Here is a 15,050-nt window from a genome sequence, read left to right on the forward strand (position 1 = left end):
TTTTTAACTAAAATTTCGTTAGTACAACTTTTTTTTCACAATTAAAATACATGTAAGAAAAAAAATACATAGAATCAAACTAAAGTACAATTTATCTTTATTTATTACTAGGTTACTATCACTAGAAAGAAATAAATCTAATATAACTGCTCAAAGAACTTGTTGGTCAATTCCTCTACGTCTTTTGATCCCTTTAAGTATTGCTGACATTGCTGAATATATATAAATGAACCTAAAATACTTATTTGTGAGAAATTGTGACTTAATATTGTATTCGTTTGCTTATTATTTGACTTACCTTTCACAATAATAGAACACGTGTATTGATTAAACACCTACACGTTTCTGTTTTGATTTAAAACTATTTTCAAAAAATGTTAAGTACAATATGTACAGGTACGATAATGGCCGTTGTTAGCGGGAGCTCACAACACTTGTTTATTCACTTGAGAAGAAAAACTGTCTTTTCGGTTATTAATTAATTGTTAATAAACAATTATTGCACTTGAAATTCATGATTAATTTACGATGGGAGTAAAATTAACGAGAGAGTTTCACAGGAACATTTAACAGTCACTGCTACGATCGATACAAGAAGGAAATTGAAATTATTAATAAGAATTTATCGTACTATAACTATTATACTACATTGCAATGGAAATGATCGTATAGGGGTGAAAAATTCAGACAGACGGAAAGTCATGATAAAGAGAATAAAAATCTTCCCAAAAAAATTAAGGTAATTATACACTTTCACGGTCACCTGGTTTTTTGGCTCTAGAAAATCGAAAAATGGATGGATTTTAATGATCTTGGTCTCAAAATGTTCCATTTTACGGCGGATTTATAAAAAAAATAAGTAGAAATAGCTGGAATGAAAATTTCTCATAGTTTTACTGTTTTAAATCGTAAAAAAAACGGTTTTGCAAAATAATCCTTTACAAAAAATTATCTCATTATCAGATAAAGTTCTTATATTTTTTTTTGTATTCTACTTAAATTAATAAACAATTTAAAAAAAAATTCCAAAAAGATTTCAATTTTCGTGAATAGTTTCGTACTATATTCTATATAATCCGCGGTAAAATGGAACATTTTGAGACCAAGATCATTAAAATCCATCCATTTTTCGATTTTCTAGAGTTAACCTAAACTAACCTAACCTAACATAACCTAACCTAACCTAAACTTACCTAACCTAACCTAACCAAAAAACCAGGTTAGGTTAGGTTAGGTTAGTTTAGGTTGGCTCTAGAAAATCGAAAAATGTGTATAATTACCATAATTTTTTGTAAAGGATTATTTTGCAAAACCGTTTATTTACGATGTAAAACAGTAAAACTATGAGAAATTTTCATTCCAGCTATTTCTACTAATTTTTTTTATAAATCCGCCGTAAAATGGAACATTTTGAGACCAAGATCATTAAAATCCATCCATTTTTCGATTTTCTAGAGCCAAAAAACCAGGTGACCGTGAAAGTTTATAATTACCAAAATTAAGATTTATAATATAAAAATAAAAAAACTAGGGGTGGACTACCCTTAACATTTAGGGGAATGAAAAATAGATTCTTTGACCTACCCGATATGCATAGAAAATTTCATGAGAATCGGTCATGCCGTTTCGGAGGATTTCAATTACAAACACCGCGACACGAGAATTTTATATAGTCCGGGAGCCGGCAATCTCAAAAGATCAGTAACCGTGGAATTGCAAAATTTTTATATAAATCGACAGAGGAACAAAATGCACTCGGTAAGTGTCGATTTATTTGGCCGAAAGTATGAAAAAAAAAAAATAATTATTTAAAAAAAACAATAAAAACGGTCTATTCGATAGGAAATTTTGTGAATTAATGAAACAAAATCGGCTTAGCAATTTCTTCCAGTCGAAGGGCCCCGATTTACTTATTTAAAGGGACAAAATTTCCCCATCATTCCGAAAATTTTTTTTTAATTTGCTCATTTTTATGTAAATTTTAAAAATATGATATGCGTGTCTAAAAACGGCCGAAAATATTGCGCACACCAGTTTTATTGTATACAGACTCGATTCTCATTAATGGCAATAAGCTTTCAACTACAATTTTTTTTTATTTACAGTAATATAAAGGAAGCTGATACAAGGATTTTCTTTTCTCTCAACAAATGTTTACCTCATCATAAAATTCTTATAAAGTCAATAGACAGTAAAGAAATAAATTATATTAACTGCATCTTCGTTTCCTTTTATGTGAGGGGATCCAGAAAAAATTTATTTTGCTTTTTATCCTTCATGTATTGCAGTTGCTGCTTGTTTTTGATTGGAATTTGTGGTGTGAGGATTTTGTCGCATATGTACTCAAATACTGTACACAAACTTAATTATATTATAATTTACTGTAATACAAAGAGATAAAATAGATATGAAATACATGAAAAAACTGTTTGTTATATAGAAAATCTGTTATTTGAGTTTGCTTAGATTGCAAGCTTCGTAGAATCATGTGCCCGCATAGAACGGCAATCGGCCGTGCTCCGAAAATCGGCTGTAGTTTATTAACCAATTGTCATGGAATTTCAAGTGAAGGCTTAAAACTTGTCTAGTACTATGCGGAATAAAATAGGCTGTTTTTTTTTCGAAAATGTTTAGTCTTCTTTGCACAAATGTCCTATAAACAAATAAGTGTCATTTTCCTATTAAAATTTTGTCTTCCAAATGCCATAAAACTGTTCCAAATGCTTTAAAATGTACGTACGAAGACTCGTTTTGAAGGAAAAAAGTATTTTCTTTAAAATGGATCCTCAAAAGTCCCAATTATGTTTGTCTAGGTCAAAATACGAGCGATTCAAAGAGAAATCGGCGAATTTTTTAATATATTTTACACATCTTTGCCTATAACTTTGGTTCTAATGAATGTTTTTTCAAAATTTAAAAACGGAAATATTCGATAGAATATTTGCAACTAAACTGACCAGAGGCCGGCCTCGCAACCCCCAAAAATCGAATCTCCGAATCAAAAAACATTTGGCGACCAAAAAAGGGCTACGAAAATCACTGACAGCGCCCGGACTAATAGGCATGTTACCCAAACGATCAATATTATCTGCACAAATGTATACTTTACAAACTTGATATTAAAAACCTTTCAAAATAGCCTCCCTCCCCAAAATTTGACGGAGTTTACCTCACCAAAAGTTCATTCGACTTTTTGACATCCACTGTAGTATTAATTATTTTATTATAGGTTATTATTTATTTTCGGTATGAATAAAACTAACAAAAACTAACCAGGGGTGGCCTCGCAGCCCCCAAAAATCGAATCTCCGGATCAAAAAACATTTGGCGACCAAAAAAGGGCTACGAAAATCACTGACAGCGCCCGGACTAATAGGCATGTTACCCAAACGAATAATATTATCTGCACAAATGTATAGTTTACAAACTTGATAATAAAAACCTTTCAAAATAGCCCCCCTCCCCAAAATTTGACGGAGTTTACCTCACCAAAAGTTCATTCGACTTTTTGACATCCACTGTACTATTAATTATTTTATTATAGGTTATTATTTATTTTCGGTATGAATAAAACTAACAAAAACTAACCAGGGGTGGCCTCGCAGCCCCCAACAATCGAATCTCCGGATCAAAAAATATTTGGCGACCAAAAAAGGACTAAGAGAATCGTTGACAGCGTCCGGACTAATAGGCATGTTACCCAAACGAATAATATTATCTGCACAAATGTATAGTTTACAAACTTGATAATAAAAACCTTTCAAAATAGCCCCCCTCCCCAAAATTTGACGGAGTTTACCTAACCACAAGTTCATTCGACTTTTTGACATCCACTGTAGTATTAATTATTTTATTATAGGTTATTATTTATTTTCGGTATGAATAAAACTAACAAAAACTAACCAGGGGTGGCCTCGCAGCCCCCAAAAATCGAATCTCCGGATCAAAAAATATTTGGCGACCAAAAAAGGACTACGAGAATCGTTGACAGCGTCCGGACTAATAGGCATGTTACCCAAACGAATAATATTATCTGCACAAATGTATAGTTTACAAACTTGATAATAAAAACCTTTCAAAATAGCCCCCCTCCCCAAAATTTGACGGAGTTTACCTAACCACAAGTTCATTCGACTTTTTGACATCCACTGTAGTATTAATTATTTTATTATAGGTTATTATTTATTTTCGGTATGAATAAAACTAACAAAAACTAACCAGGGGTGGCCTCGCAGCCCCCAAAAATCGAATCTCCGGATCAAAAAATATTTGGCGACCAAAAAAGGACTACGAGAATCGTTGACAGCGTCCGGACTAATAGGCATGTTACCCAAACGAATAATATTATCTGCACAAATGTATAGTTTACAAACTTGATAATAAAAACCTTTCAAAATAGCCCCCCTCCCCAAAATTTGACGGAGTTTACCTAACCACAAGTTCATTCGACTTTTTGACATCCACTGTAGTATTAATTATTTTATTATAGGTTATTATTTATTTTCGGTATGAATAAAACTAACAAAAACTAACCAGGGGTGGCCTCGCAGCCCCCAAAAATCGAATCTCCGGATCAAAAAATATTTGGCGACCAAAAAAGGACTACGAGAATCGTTGACAGCGTCCGGACTAATAGGCATGTTACCCAAACGAATAATATTATCTGCACAAATGTATAGTTTACAAACTTGATAATAAAAACCTTTCAAAATAGCCCCCCTCCCCAAAATTTGACGGAGTTTACCTAACCAAAAGTTCATTCGACTTTTTGACATCCACTGTACTATTAATTATTTTATTATTAATTATTATTTATTTTCGGTATGAATAAAAAACATTAATAAAAAGTATTACTTATACTTTAACTTAATTAATAAAATGACTACATTTTTTTGATATCACAATGTTTTTTTTTTTTTCGAAAAACAAAAATATTCAACCTATCTGTACAGTAGTGTTATAAACGACAGGTTCTTCTTGCATCTCATCATTTCCGTATTGATTGCATTTACATCTAAGTACATAACCCAAGAAAGTATTATAATTATTGTCGAACTTATACAATGTGACGAAAAAATAAATCGGATTCATTATACTTAAAAATAAAGAAATATTTACTAAACTAATGATTAGAAAATAATGTGCTTCGATGAAGAAACTCACGAAACCGACAACGAGTAAAGGAAAAACTGCTAAAAAGAAAATATTACTCAGAATATACGGTACGTTCGATACAGCGGTAGTCTGAACTAACTTCCTACGTTTCACAAGATGAGTTATATTCATAACGATCATAAACAGTAAAAAAATACTATAAGATAATACCAAAATAACTTCAGCATATCCACGAGATCTTCTGACGCAAGTTCCTATATGTAAGGCAACACATGTTACGAATAAGACATATACAATAATCAGCACGAAGTGAAGATGCGCCGACAATTTTCTAGACGCTCTAGGATAGTACATTTTCAAAAACCAATACAAAAATAACAATTCTATCAAAATAACATCGCCGAATAAAGCTGTATATTCGGTTTGTTCCAAAACGCAAAACGTCGTGTACCTCCAAATCCCAGTCCAGTACATTTCAATTCTGAACGTAGCCGGCTGCGTCACCATAAAAAACGTATTAAGTACACACCAATTAAGTAAAATGATATTTTCTTTTTCTTTCCTCAATCTCCTGTGTTTTAATATAACGAATATTAATAAAGAGTTTGCTATTATGCATACTATCGAAAGAATCGTATACAATTCCAAATATATTTTATAAAATAATGTGATGTCGGATAAGGCGTTGTAGGTTTCTTCTTCCAAGCCGGTGATGTTGACAGTGACATTGACGTTGGAGGCGTTCATCTCCTGAAATAGAGAAAACTTCCATTAAACCATAGAACTGCTAGAAATAAGAAGAATCGTATTGAAAAGTTAGGTTAGGTTAGGTTAAGTAACTAGCCCAAGTCCAGCGCTTGAAAATTTGTGTAATTTATGTGGCAAATAAGACAAAAAATTATTGAAATAAGTTGTTTAGAATCAATATTTAAATTCCTTTAACGAATTACAAATTTTTTACATACGTTTATTGGTAAGTAACTTTTTGGTCTCGAGTTTGAGCAATCGTATTTAATTTATACTTGAACACTTGTTAAAGACTGAAGAAAACGCGATAATTCGGTGAAAATATATGATTTTCCTGATTAATTTCGACAAGATTCATAAATTTTCGATGCAACCATCAACACATCTGTACCGACCGGGCAACTAAAAACGAGAAACGGTTCAGTTTAGAGCTTCAGGGAAAAAATTATAACAAAATTGGTCCTTAGAAATACGCGGAAATTATTTATAGAATTTTAGGTTTTTATACAGGGTTTTCCTGCAAAAAATTCGGTGGTGTGTAGATGGCGTTAAAATAATGATGTGATATGATGACCCCTCGTTTCAGAAATTATATTTAAGTAAATTTTCCAAGTTATACATTCGAACATTATAAATTTTTGTGTGTTTGACGAAATAAAAAACTCTACGTAACTATCTGAGACCAGAGACGGGTTATACCCAATCTAAATTCATCATTACGTCACAATACTTTTTTTTGAAAGGCCTTAGTTCAAACAAAATAAACGTTGAACTAGTTTGTACTCTGGGCAAGGCTACTCCTTCGGTTTTAACAGTAAAATATTGGGTAGCAGAGTTTAAACGAGGCCGTACGACATGCGAAAACCAGCTTTGCAATGGTTGATTAAATGAAGTTACTACTCAAGAAATGTTGAAGAAAACTGAAGGTGCGCGAGCTAGTAGACATAATAGGCGTTTCAAAAAGTCCAGTACATCGCATATTAACTGAAAATTTGGACATGAGGAAGCTGTGTACAAGATGGGTGCCGCGTTTGCTCACAATGGAACAAAACCAGCTTCCTGAAGATGTTTCCATCGAGTGTTTGGCAATGTTTAACAGAAACAAAGCCGTTTCATAACCGTTACTTCACACCAGTACCAAAAAAACAATCAAAACAATGGACTGAAAAAGGAGAACCGGCTCCAAAGAAGGCTTAATCCGTAGTTAAGGTTATGGCGTCGATTTTTTTGGGATACGCGCGGGATAATTTTCATTGACTATCTTGAAAAAAGGAAAACTATCAACGGCGGGTATCCTGCAACATTCGAGCGAAGAAATCAAGCAAAAACTGCCATATTTGATTGAAAAGAAAGTGGTGTGTGTGTTGCAATAACCAAAATTGATAAATTAAAGTTTAAATTGCTATCTCGTGCGACCTATTCGCCAGATTCAGCTCCCTGGAATTATTCTATGTTCCCAGACTTGAAAAAATAGCTGGGTGGTCAAACAATTTGCAACAATGAACAGGTGATGTCGGCTATTTTGGGGTCCTTGACAATTCATATTTTTTCCAAAAATTTTTTTTGTTGAGCCAGGTACTTCTGGGACCATCCTCGTATATTTTCATTATTTCCTCACCCAATAGCTGCGATCATTCTCATTGATTTTAATGGAATACAATACACCATTTTCGTAATAAATGCGTTTGTTTAACTAACCCCGGTATGAGATCAATTTTTTTTCATCACAGATGAAGGTTAATAACAAAACATAAAACGTAATCATAAAAATGTTTTCCATTGTGATACATTGTCCTCTGTGTCTAATTCTATTTAATTAATTCATAAGCAGAAATTATGTCTTTTTCTGTATAGCGTAAATGACAATCGTATTTTCCACTCTACGTCTGACGGATTATTAAAACTACTCCGAGCTCGTTCCGAGCATTTGAACACAAAATTTTTCCGTTGCCAAACAAGCCGTGGAAAGACTAATTATTTGAAAAACCAATTTTTTGACAACAATTCTTTTAATACGTGGATTCACCAGCAGGCTGAATAGGCTGTTGCCTATGGCGGCGGAATTATGCCAAAAATTTTGACAGACGTTGTAAAATACGCCTAAAATAATGTTCTTTAACAATTTTTTGCCGCGAAAATTATCAAAATCTCATACAAAACCATAGTTCTCAAACAAAAGCATCGAATTTCAGAGAACAGTAGAGCCGGCAAAAGATAAATAGCCTCCTGGAGGCAAATTGGTAAATCCGCCACAATGTGTGGATATACAAGCTTAGTCCATGCTTTTTTGCTGGTTTTTTGGTTTCTTTCCAAGTTTTTCTTGAGTACAGAACAATTACTTTATCCCACAAGTCCTCCTACTTTTTATTTTTGCGTCCCATACTCTCATGGTTGATATTGAATATTCCATTCTTTTTAAATGATCTCCTGAACTTTCTTTGTCTAATTAATTTCATGAGTGACATCTCAAAATCTTGTAGAATTCACACATGTGTTAACCTAGCCTTTTCAGGAACATCTCCCACGCTGCTTGGGAATTCATTTCTTACAAGTAACATCGTCCATAGGTGTTAAATCACGTCTGCGTGGAGGCCAACTCATGTCACCTCTCCTGGAAATCAAAAACTCGTGACAGAGATTTATTGGACGTGTATGAAGTTGTTCCAATCATCTTCTTTGGTTATAACCATTCAAGTTTTGCAGTTCAAACACTAAGAAGTCGTTTTCCATCTTCATTTTCTTTAATTAGAGGCTTTTAGGGTTTTCTTATGTTTGTGCTTTGGATTGGTTACATTCCAGTGGCAATTATGCTTTTCAATTAAGATGAAAATGAACTACAGCCACTTCTTATTCCTTCTGTGATTAGAAAAGCCTCTAAAATGACAACCGGCCTTAGTACTGTACGGTAGATCCTCTTTTTTGTGCGCCTGCTGAGTAGGAAGGAGTTCGGCATCTTCTGGGCATTGTAATATGTCTTGTTTCCAGCTTTCACTCTCTCCTTTATCTCCAGTGAAACCTCGTTGTTTTCAGTTATGAGAGATTCAAGATATTCGAAGTTGTCAATACTCTCGAAGGTGTAGTCCCTTCTGTTTAGCAAGTCAACATGATCTGTGTAGGCCATCTTCTGTCTTAATCAGTTGAGTAAGGTTCCACCTGGATTGGTCTGCAGTCTCCTGAACATTCTTTCCAATACAAGAGCATCCACTTGCTTCAGACCTCTTCTACCGATGAATAGGCGTTGCAAAAGGTCATGACCACTAGTCTTATTACGCTGTGGTAAGCTTGCCGGTTATGAAGAATTGGTAGACTCCAATTACTCGCTCTGCCGTACACCTCCAGCCTTCTAGACAGTATCCCGGCCATTTCTTTGTAGATGCCGTTTAGCAAGGAAATGCCTCTGTAGTTGGTGCAGTTCAATATTTAATCCGTTTCCTAATGAGTCCATGGACGCTTGCCTTAAGTTGTGAGCCTCCATACTTAAGAAGTTCTCACGGTTTATCTACTTACTTACTGAGCTAATTCTTGTTGAAGCTGTTTTGATGTTACACGTCTTCTCGGTAAAGCTTGCAGTCTCAGAAATCTATTACCTGCAGGTGTAGTCGCGGATGGACGACCCTGCATTTTCCTTCTATCATATCCTCCGATTTTTCTATATCTCACAACTACCTGTGACACAGTTGACTTGATTATTTTTTTGTATATTGTCAACGTCTTCAATAGGTGTAATTGTTTTTAAAATTTAGTCCATTGTAATTCCATACTTTTCTCGCGAAGTGTATAGAAGAAAATATCCCAATTAGATTCCTAATATCCGCTATTTTTGTAACCAAAATTGTTTATTTAATTAACCCAACAATGCACGACAGGCATTTGTTTTGTTTTGGATATAACTGCAGCTTATGCAACACAATAAACATTATTGTTAGTGCGATTATCTAACTGGAGGTAGGAATACGTTAGAATCTGATAAACGAGAAGCAACAATGACTTTTAATAATAATTTATTAAACCATATTCCATGGGGTGATGCCTTATTTTGCATTCGGTATATTTTAAACGTGTTTTTCGTCAAAGAATCTGAAGCCAAAATTTGCAATGCAAATGAAATTTAACGTGCATAAGCATAGAAAATATGAAGATATTCTGATGGAAACTAACATTAATAATTCAGTAATGGTTTTATTAGAAATTCATCGTTTTCCATTTGTCTTTTTAAAAGAAAATGAGTTACAGATAACTTTTTTTAAATGCCGTTTAACATAATACAATGCAATACAAAAAAGCATGCAAATCAGCTGAGTGTCGTAAAACTCAGCTTTGTCATTTTCATTGTTGAACTATTTAAAAAAACTTAGTAAAAATTTGAGGTTAGGAATTTGTTTACTTTTACTGTTTACAGAGACTTGCATGCAATTTTTTGCACGTGTTTAAAACATGAAAATAATGCTGTGACATAAAAAAAATTCTCATACGACCCCTCGTTTTTGAGTTATAAGCTTTTAAAGTTGCCAAAATAGAATTTATATTTATTTTATTGAAAATACTCACATTAAAACGCAATCATACAGTCGATCATCATGTAACTCACATGAGAAAAACTTTGAGGGCCTATAACTCAGAAATTAGTGATCGTATGAGATTTTTTTATGTCACAGCACTATTTTTACATCATCTACTCAATCCTCTACGAACAGCAAAACCGGAGTACGAGGTCTGGCTATTAAATAACGAGACTAGTTGAGAAAAACGGTTTTATTATAAAAATTATCATAATTTCGAATGCTCCCCTTCAATATACTCCCCTACTTTCGCCACACACCTTTCCATACGTTTTTTCCATTGATCGAAGCAGTGCTAGAAGTCTTCTTCGATTCAAATCGTGTCTATTTCAAAAGAAGTCGCACGGAGCCAAATCTGATGAGTACGGCGGGTGTTCGAGCGCTGAAATGCGCTTATTGGCCAAATACTGCTTCACAGATAACGCGTTATGGACAGGTACATTGTCCTGGTGCAAAATCCACGAGTTGTTTATCCACAACTCTTTTTTTACGAACTAGTTCTCGTAATGTTGCCAAAACTGACAAATAGTAAGTCTAGTTGACAGTCTGATCCGCTGGAACCCATTCGGTCATTTACCCCACGCGTCTAGGGCGCCCTTTAGGCGCGTAGTCTCGTTACTTATTAGCCAGACCTCGTATGTTATGATATGAGAAAATGATAAACTATTTTGGAAAGTATATCAAACGACATCAACTGATGTATGAAAACTAAAAATAAACATAGATGACTCCTAGCCAGTTAGGGACTAGAAATAATTTTGAAATTTACGAATGAATACAAAGCTCACCACCAAATTAACGATTTAAAACTTTCAATAACAGTTGGTTCCACTAAATAATATTTTCAATCACAGACACATGTTTATTCAACAATAACAAAGATAAGTTGTGTTGTTTGCTAACATAAATTGAGATACAGAAACTCACTCCCTCCCATTTCATCTCAAACAAGGTCGAATACCACGATGATATGCTACTTAACAGAAGCGATTTTGATGACAAAAATAATACAGGAGATAATTGATAAGTCTGAAATATATACAAATGTTTTTATTTTGTTTAATGGTGGATCTGTCTACATGTCACGATGATATGGTAATTAGCAGAAGCGATTGTGATAAATAATTTTACAAACACTTCTGTTCTATAATGAATGTGTAACAATCAAAATCAAATTAGGTTAGGTTAAGTTAGGTTAGGTTAGGTTATGTTAGGTTAGGTTAGTGCCCTTAAGAATATATAAATTCTAGGAGTAAGTTATAAACACATAAAATGAAGCTTCTAATGAGTATCATCATTTGATAGGGCTTCATAGAATTGTCTGTTATCTTCCAATAAGTGAAGAATCATTACCAGCATATTTTGTTTTTTTTTTCTTCAGAAATTCTACTCTCGTACGTCAGGTTTGGAATGGTAATTTCTACGATTCTCTCTCTCTCTGTTTTTTGAGGCTCTATTTATACCTGTAAAATTTTGGGCAAACCAAAAGAAAGCGTTTGGTCTTCCATAGAAACCATGCCTTGTTGTCAGGACGCAGAAATTGTAAAATATTCTTCTCAAACACTTCTTCTAGTATTAATTTTTGTATTATTTTGAAAATATTGGAAATTTGTGAGTACAATTTAATAGCAATTTTTTGACAGTTAATACATTATTTCAAGTATATATTTTCTATATTACCATTTTGTTTTACTATACAATACGATGCGCGGTTCGCGAAATATTTAATAAAACGTGTTTTTCAAGATGACGGCTGAAGGGAAGCCCCCCACCCATGACGCCCACTTGGATTCACATTCAGGGGACACCCCTGAACATATTACCTGTTCCCGTACGTTTTTTACTCTCTTGGCCTAAAAATGTTGGTTGAACAATTAGGTTGATTTAGCGAGATGATTCAATATCGATAGTGAAGCGAATAAAGAGCCAGGAAAATGGAGAAAAATGAGCTGAAAGACAATTAGATGAACTGCTTTTCACCCACCATCGATTCCATTAGTATTTTCTTTTATTAACCGTATTCTCCACTACATCTAGTATTTATCTGTTGCTTATTGGTTAACGCATCCTACCAGATGTGGATAAATTATGGGCAATAGTTCTATAAGGAATGTCAGCTGTTTTTCCCCTACACTCCATGGTGTTCCGGAATCCATTGCTTAGCTGGTTTAGCTTTCCCAGGCATATCCAAATCAGTTTGGATTTTATTATATTGGTGCTTAGAGCTCTTCGGTTGCTTGCCTGTTGAACAGAATGATATGGTGCCATTTCTGTTTATTTATCGCATGGTGTTTTATTCCTAATAGCTCTTACAGCTTAGCATTGAGTTCTCGAAGCTCTATACCCAAAACCACTGCCTTACGGTTGCCGTGTACATCGATGTCACAATCCCAATTTCTCTCTGCGAAATTTCTGCACACCATCAGAGCATTTGTGGCTAACTAGTGAAATAATTAGGTAGGACTTGACATTCAGTCTCATTTATCGACATTATCTTCTTGTAATTGAGTCCTTTTTGAACTATGTCACAGATTCTTTCCTCAAAGCTCGTCCTTGCGTAGATGACAAAGTCAGTCGATCCACATTCGTCTACTACTAGGCTCTACATAATTGGGGATGTAATTTCTCCTTGTGGTAATAGAAATACTCCTGTGGAGTGTTGTCAAAGGCACCTTCTATGTCCAAGAAGCACACACTACGTTTCTTTTTATTCGTGAGAGCATTCCGAATTCCGTTTTTTATGCATATTGGTAAGGATGGACTTCTTGGGAAGGTTGGGAAGATTCCGTCGCCTCCTGGTGAATTGGACTGTTGAAAGTTGTCCAAAAACCATTTGATTCGTTCATCGTTCGTTACACAACATTAATCAATGTAAATTTATTGCATTAAAAATTTTTCTGTGTGAAAAATTTTCGACGATACGAAGTTGCAACGGTTTTTATTTACACGGGCATGTCAACAAACAAAATTTCATATTCGGTTTCAATGTCAGTTATGTAACTAATACAAAATGGAATAGAGAATAATAATTATAATACTATAGTATAATAATGGAAAAGGCTTACCATTATCGACACCAACGAACCGATTAAGAATATTTTTGTCAAATTGTTTGGAATGAAAATGTTGCTACGATAATATTTACCAAACTGAAGGTTATCGTAATTTTGATATTCGTATTTTACTGCCAGATAGGTAATTGAAATTAAACGGGATAAACAATTTTTTAATTCACTCCATAATTGGATCAAAAAGTCGCAAAACGTCAAATTCAACGTACAGGTTGTCCCAAATTAATAGATTACATATAAATGTAAAAGAAAACTAATTAGTCGTTACGATATATGGAAAATACGAAGTATGATAAATAAATTAATTACTATAAGCAATATTCAAAGTTATTCGAACCAAATGTGTTGTATATTTTATTGGTAGTTAACAGAAAAATAATAGTTTTTGTCATTCATATTTTTTTACCAAATTTTCACTTTTCCGTTAAATTCTGTAAGTAGCTTAGGGTTGTAATCAATTATTTTCACGAAAATACCTTTGGAACTTAGTCATCACGACTTAATTTGCCAAAAAAAGGCTTCTACACATTTTCCATTGATATCCATTGCTTTATCTCATGTCTTTGGCTCTGTCGATTACCTTGTCTAGATGATTGTCCTGAATACTTGGAATATCCAGTCAAACTCTTAGATACCCCGACAGTAATCAAAGAGTTTAACAAGTGTAATGTTTCAGGGTTGAATAGAGAAAAGAGTGTGTGATGTTTGAAGGGTTGAAAAAATAAAAACGAAGGATTGTTGCATGCCCAAAAGAATGTATTGATTTAGCATTGTTTATTAATCGAAAAAAATCCCATTGACCATAAGCATGGCTCGAAAATTATTACACCTCATCTATACAAACTTATTGATCAAGATATCGAGAAAAATTAGGCACATGGAATATTTTAGACAAGTATGAACAAGCATTTTGCCAAATTGGTGCCAAGTTTTTCAAAATCAACAACGATTTGTTTATTTAGAGCACTGTTGTGAGCAAAATAGGAATATTTTTTACATTAATATGTAATTATGGATTCACCATTGATTAATGGAATGATATTTGGCCGATAAGCCTGTTTTTTCATCATTTATCTACTTATCTATCTATTTTTCAGGGTTTTAGATTTTAGGCTATTGGAACTATTATTCCATCAATCCAAATGGCGTGGTAGCGCGCCAATGGAACGACGTGAGTGCCCAGACTCATCGGGTATGGAGTGGAATGACGGAGTATGATGGAATTCCAACCCGTCCAAAAGCCATCGCGCCAAAGTTGTTGCTTAAATTTTAAGATCTACGAAATCTATTAAATAATACACTGTTTAAAAACTAGAAACTATTCCTCAACTTCTTTTAACGCATTTTCTTTCACGAGTTCCCCATTTCTACAATTCTTTATCTTTCCACTCCTTTACTATTTATCATCGATGTATGTTTTCGTTGGTGGTCTTCTACATCTTCTCTCTGAAGGCCCGTTTCGACTACTTCGTTCTTTGAACTCAATCACACCATTTTTGTGCTCTATTTCTTTGTTATTTAGCACTCTACACTTATTCGTCAATATATTGCGTCCATA

The 15,050-nt window shown here is 33.9% G+C and overlaps 2 protein-coding genes across 4 annotated transcripts in view; one reads left to right on the forward strand and one right to left on the reverse strand.

Annotated features, from left to right (window-relative positions):
- Positions 1-15,050, forward strand: part of LOC130896269 (somatostatin receptor type 2-like) — a 216,293-nt gene that overhangs the window by 134,115 nt on the left and 67,128 nt on the right. The gene's annotated exons all lie outside the window — the stretch shown is intronic.
- Positions 4,844-13,566, reverse strand: LOC130896273 (uncharacterized). 2 transcript variants are annotated; one of them, XM_057804257.1, is made up of 2 exons: positions 13,487-13,566; positions 4,844-5,865 (listed from the first exon to the last, which is right to left on the reverse strand). In XM_057804257.1, exons 1-2 carry the CDS (start codon positions 13,487-13,489, stop codon positions 4,936-4,938), a joined length of 933 nt encoding a protein of 310 aa, XP_057660240.1. In that variant the 5' UTR covers positions 13,490-13,566; the 3' UTR covers positions 4,844-4,935. The 2 variants fall into 2 exon arrangements, with proteins under 2 accessions (XP_057660240.1, XP_057660241.1); XM_057804258.1 differs by lacking the exon at positions 13,487-13,566 and adding an exon at positions 11,210-11,334 and having other exon boundaries at positions 4,873-5,865.

The sequence above is a fragment of the Diorhabda carinulata genome, chromosome 7 (genome assembly GCF_026250575.1).
Source record: "Diorhabda carinulata isolate Delta chromosome 7, icDioCari1.1, whole genome shotgun sequence".
Classification (NCBI taxonomy): domain Eukaryota; kingdom Metazoa; phylum Arthropoda; class Insecta; order Coleoptera; family Chrysomelidae; genus Diorhabda; species Diorhabda carinulata.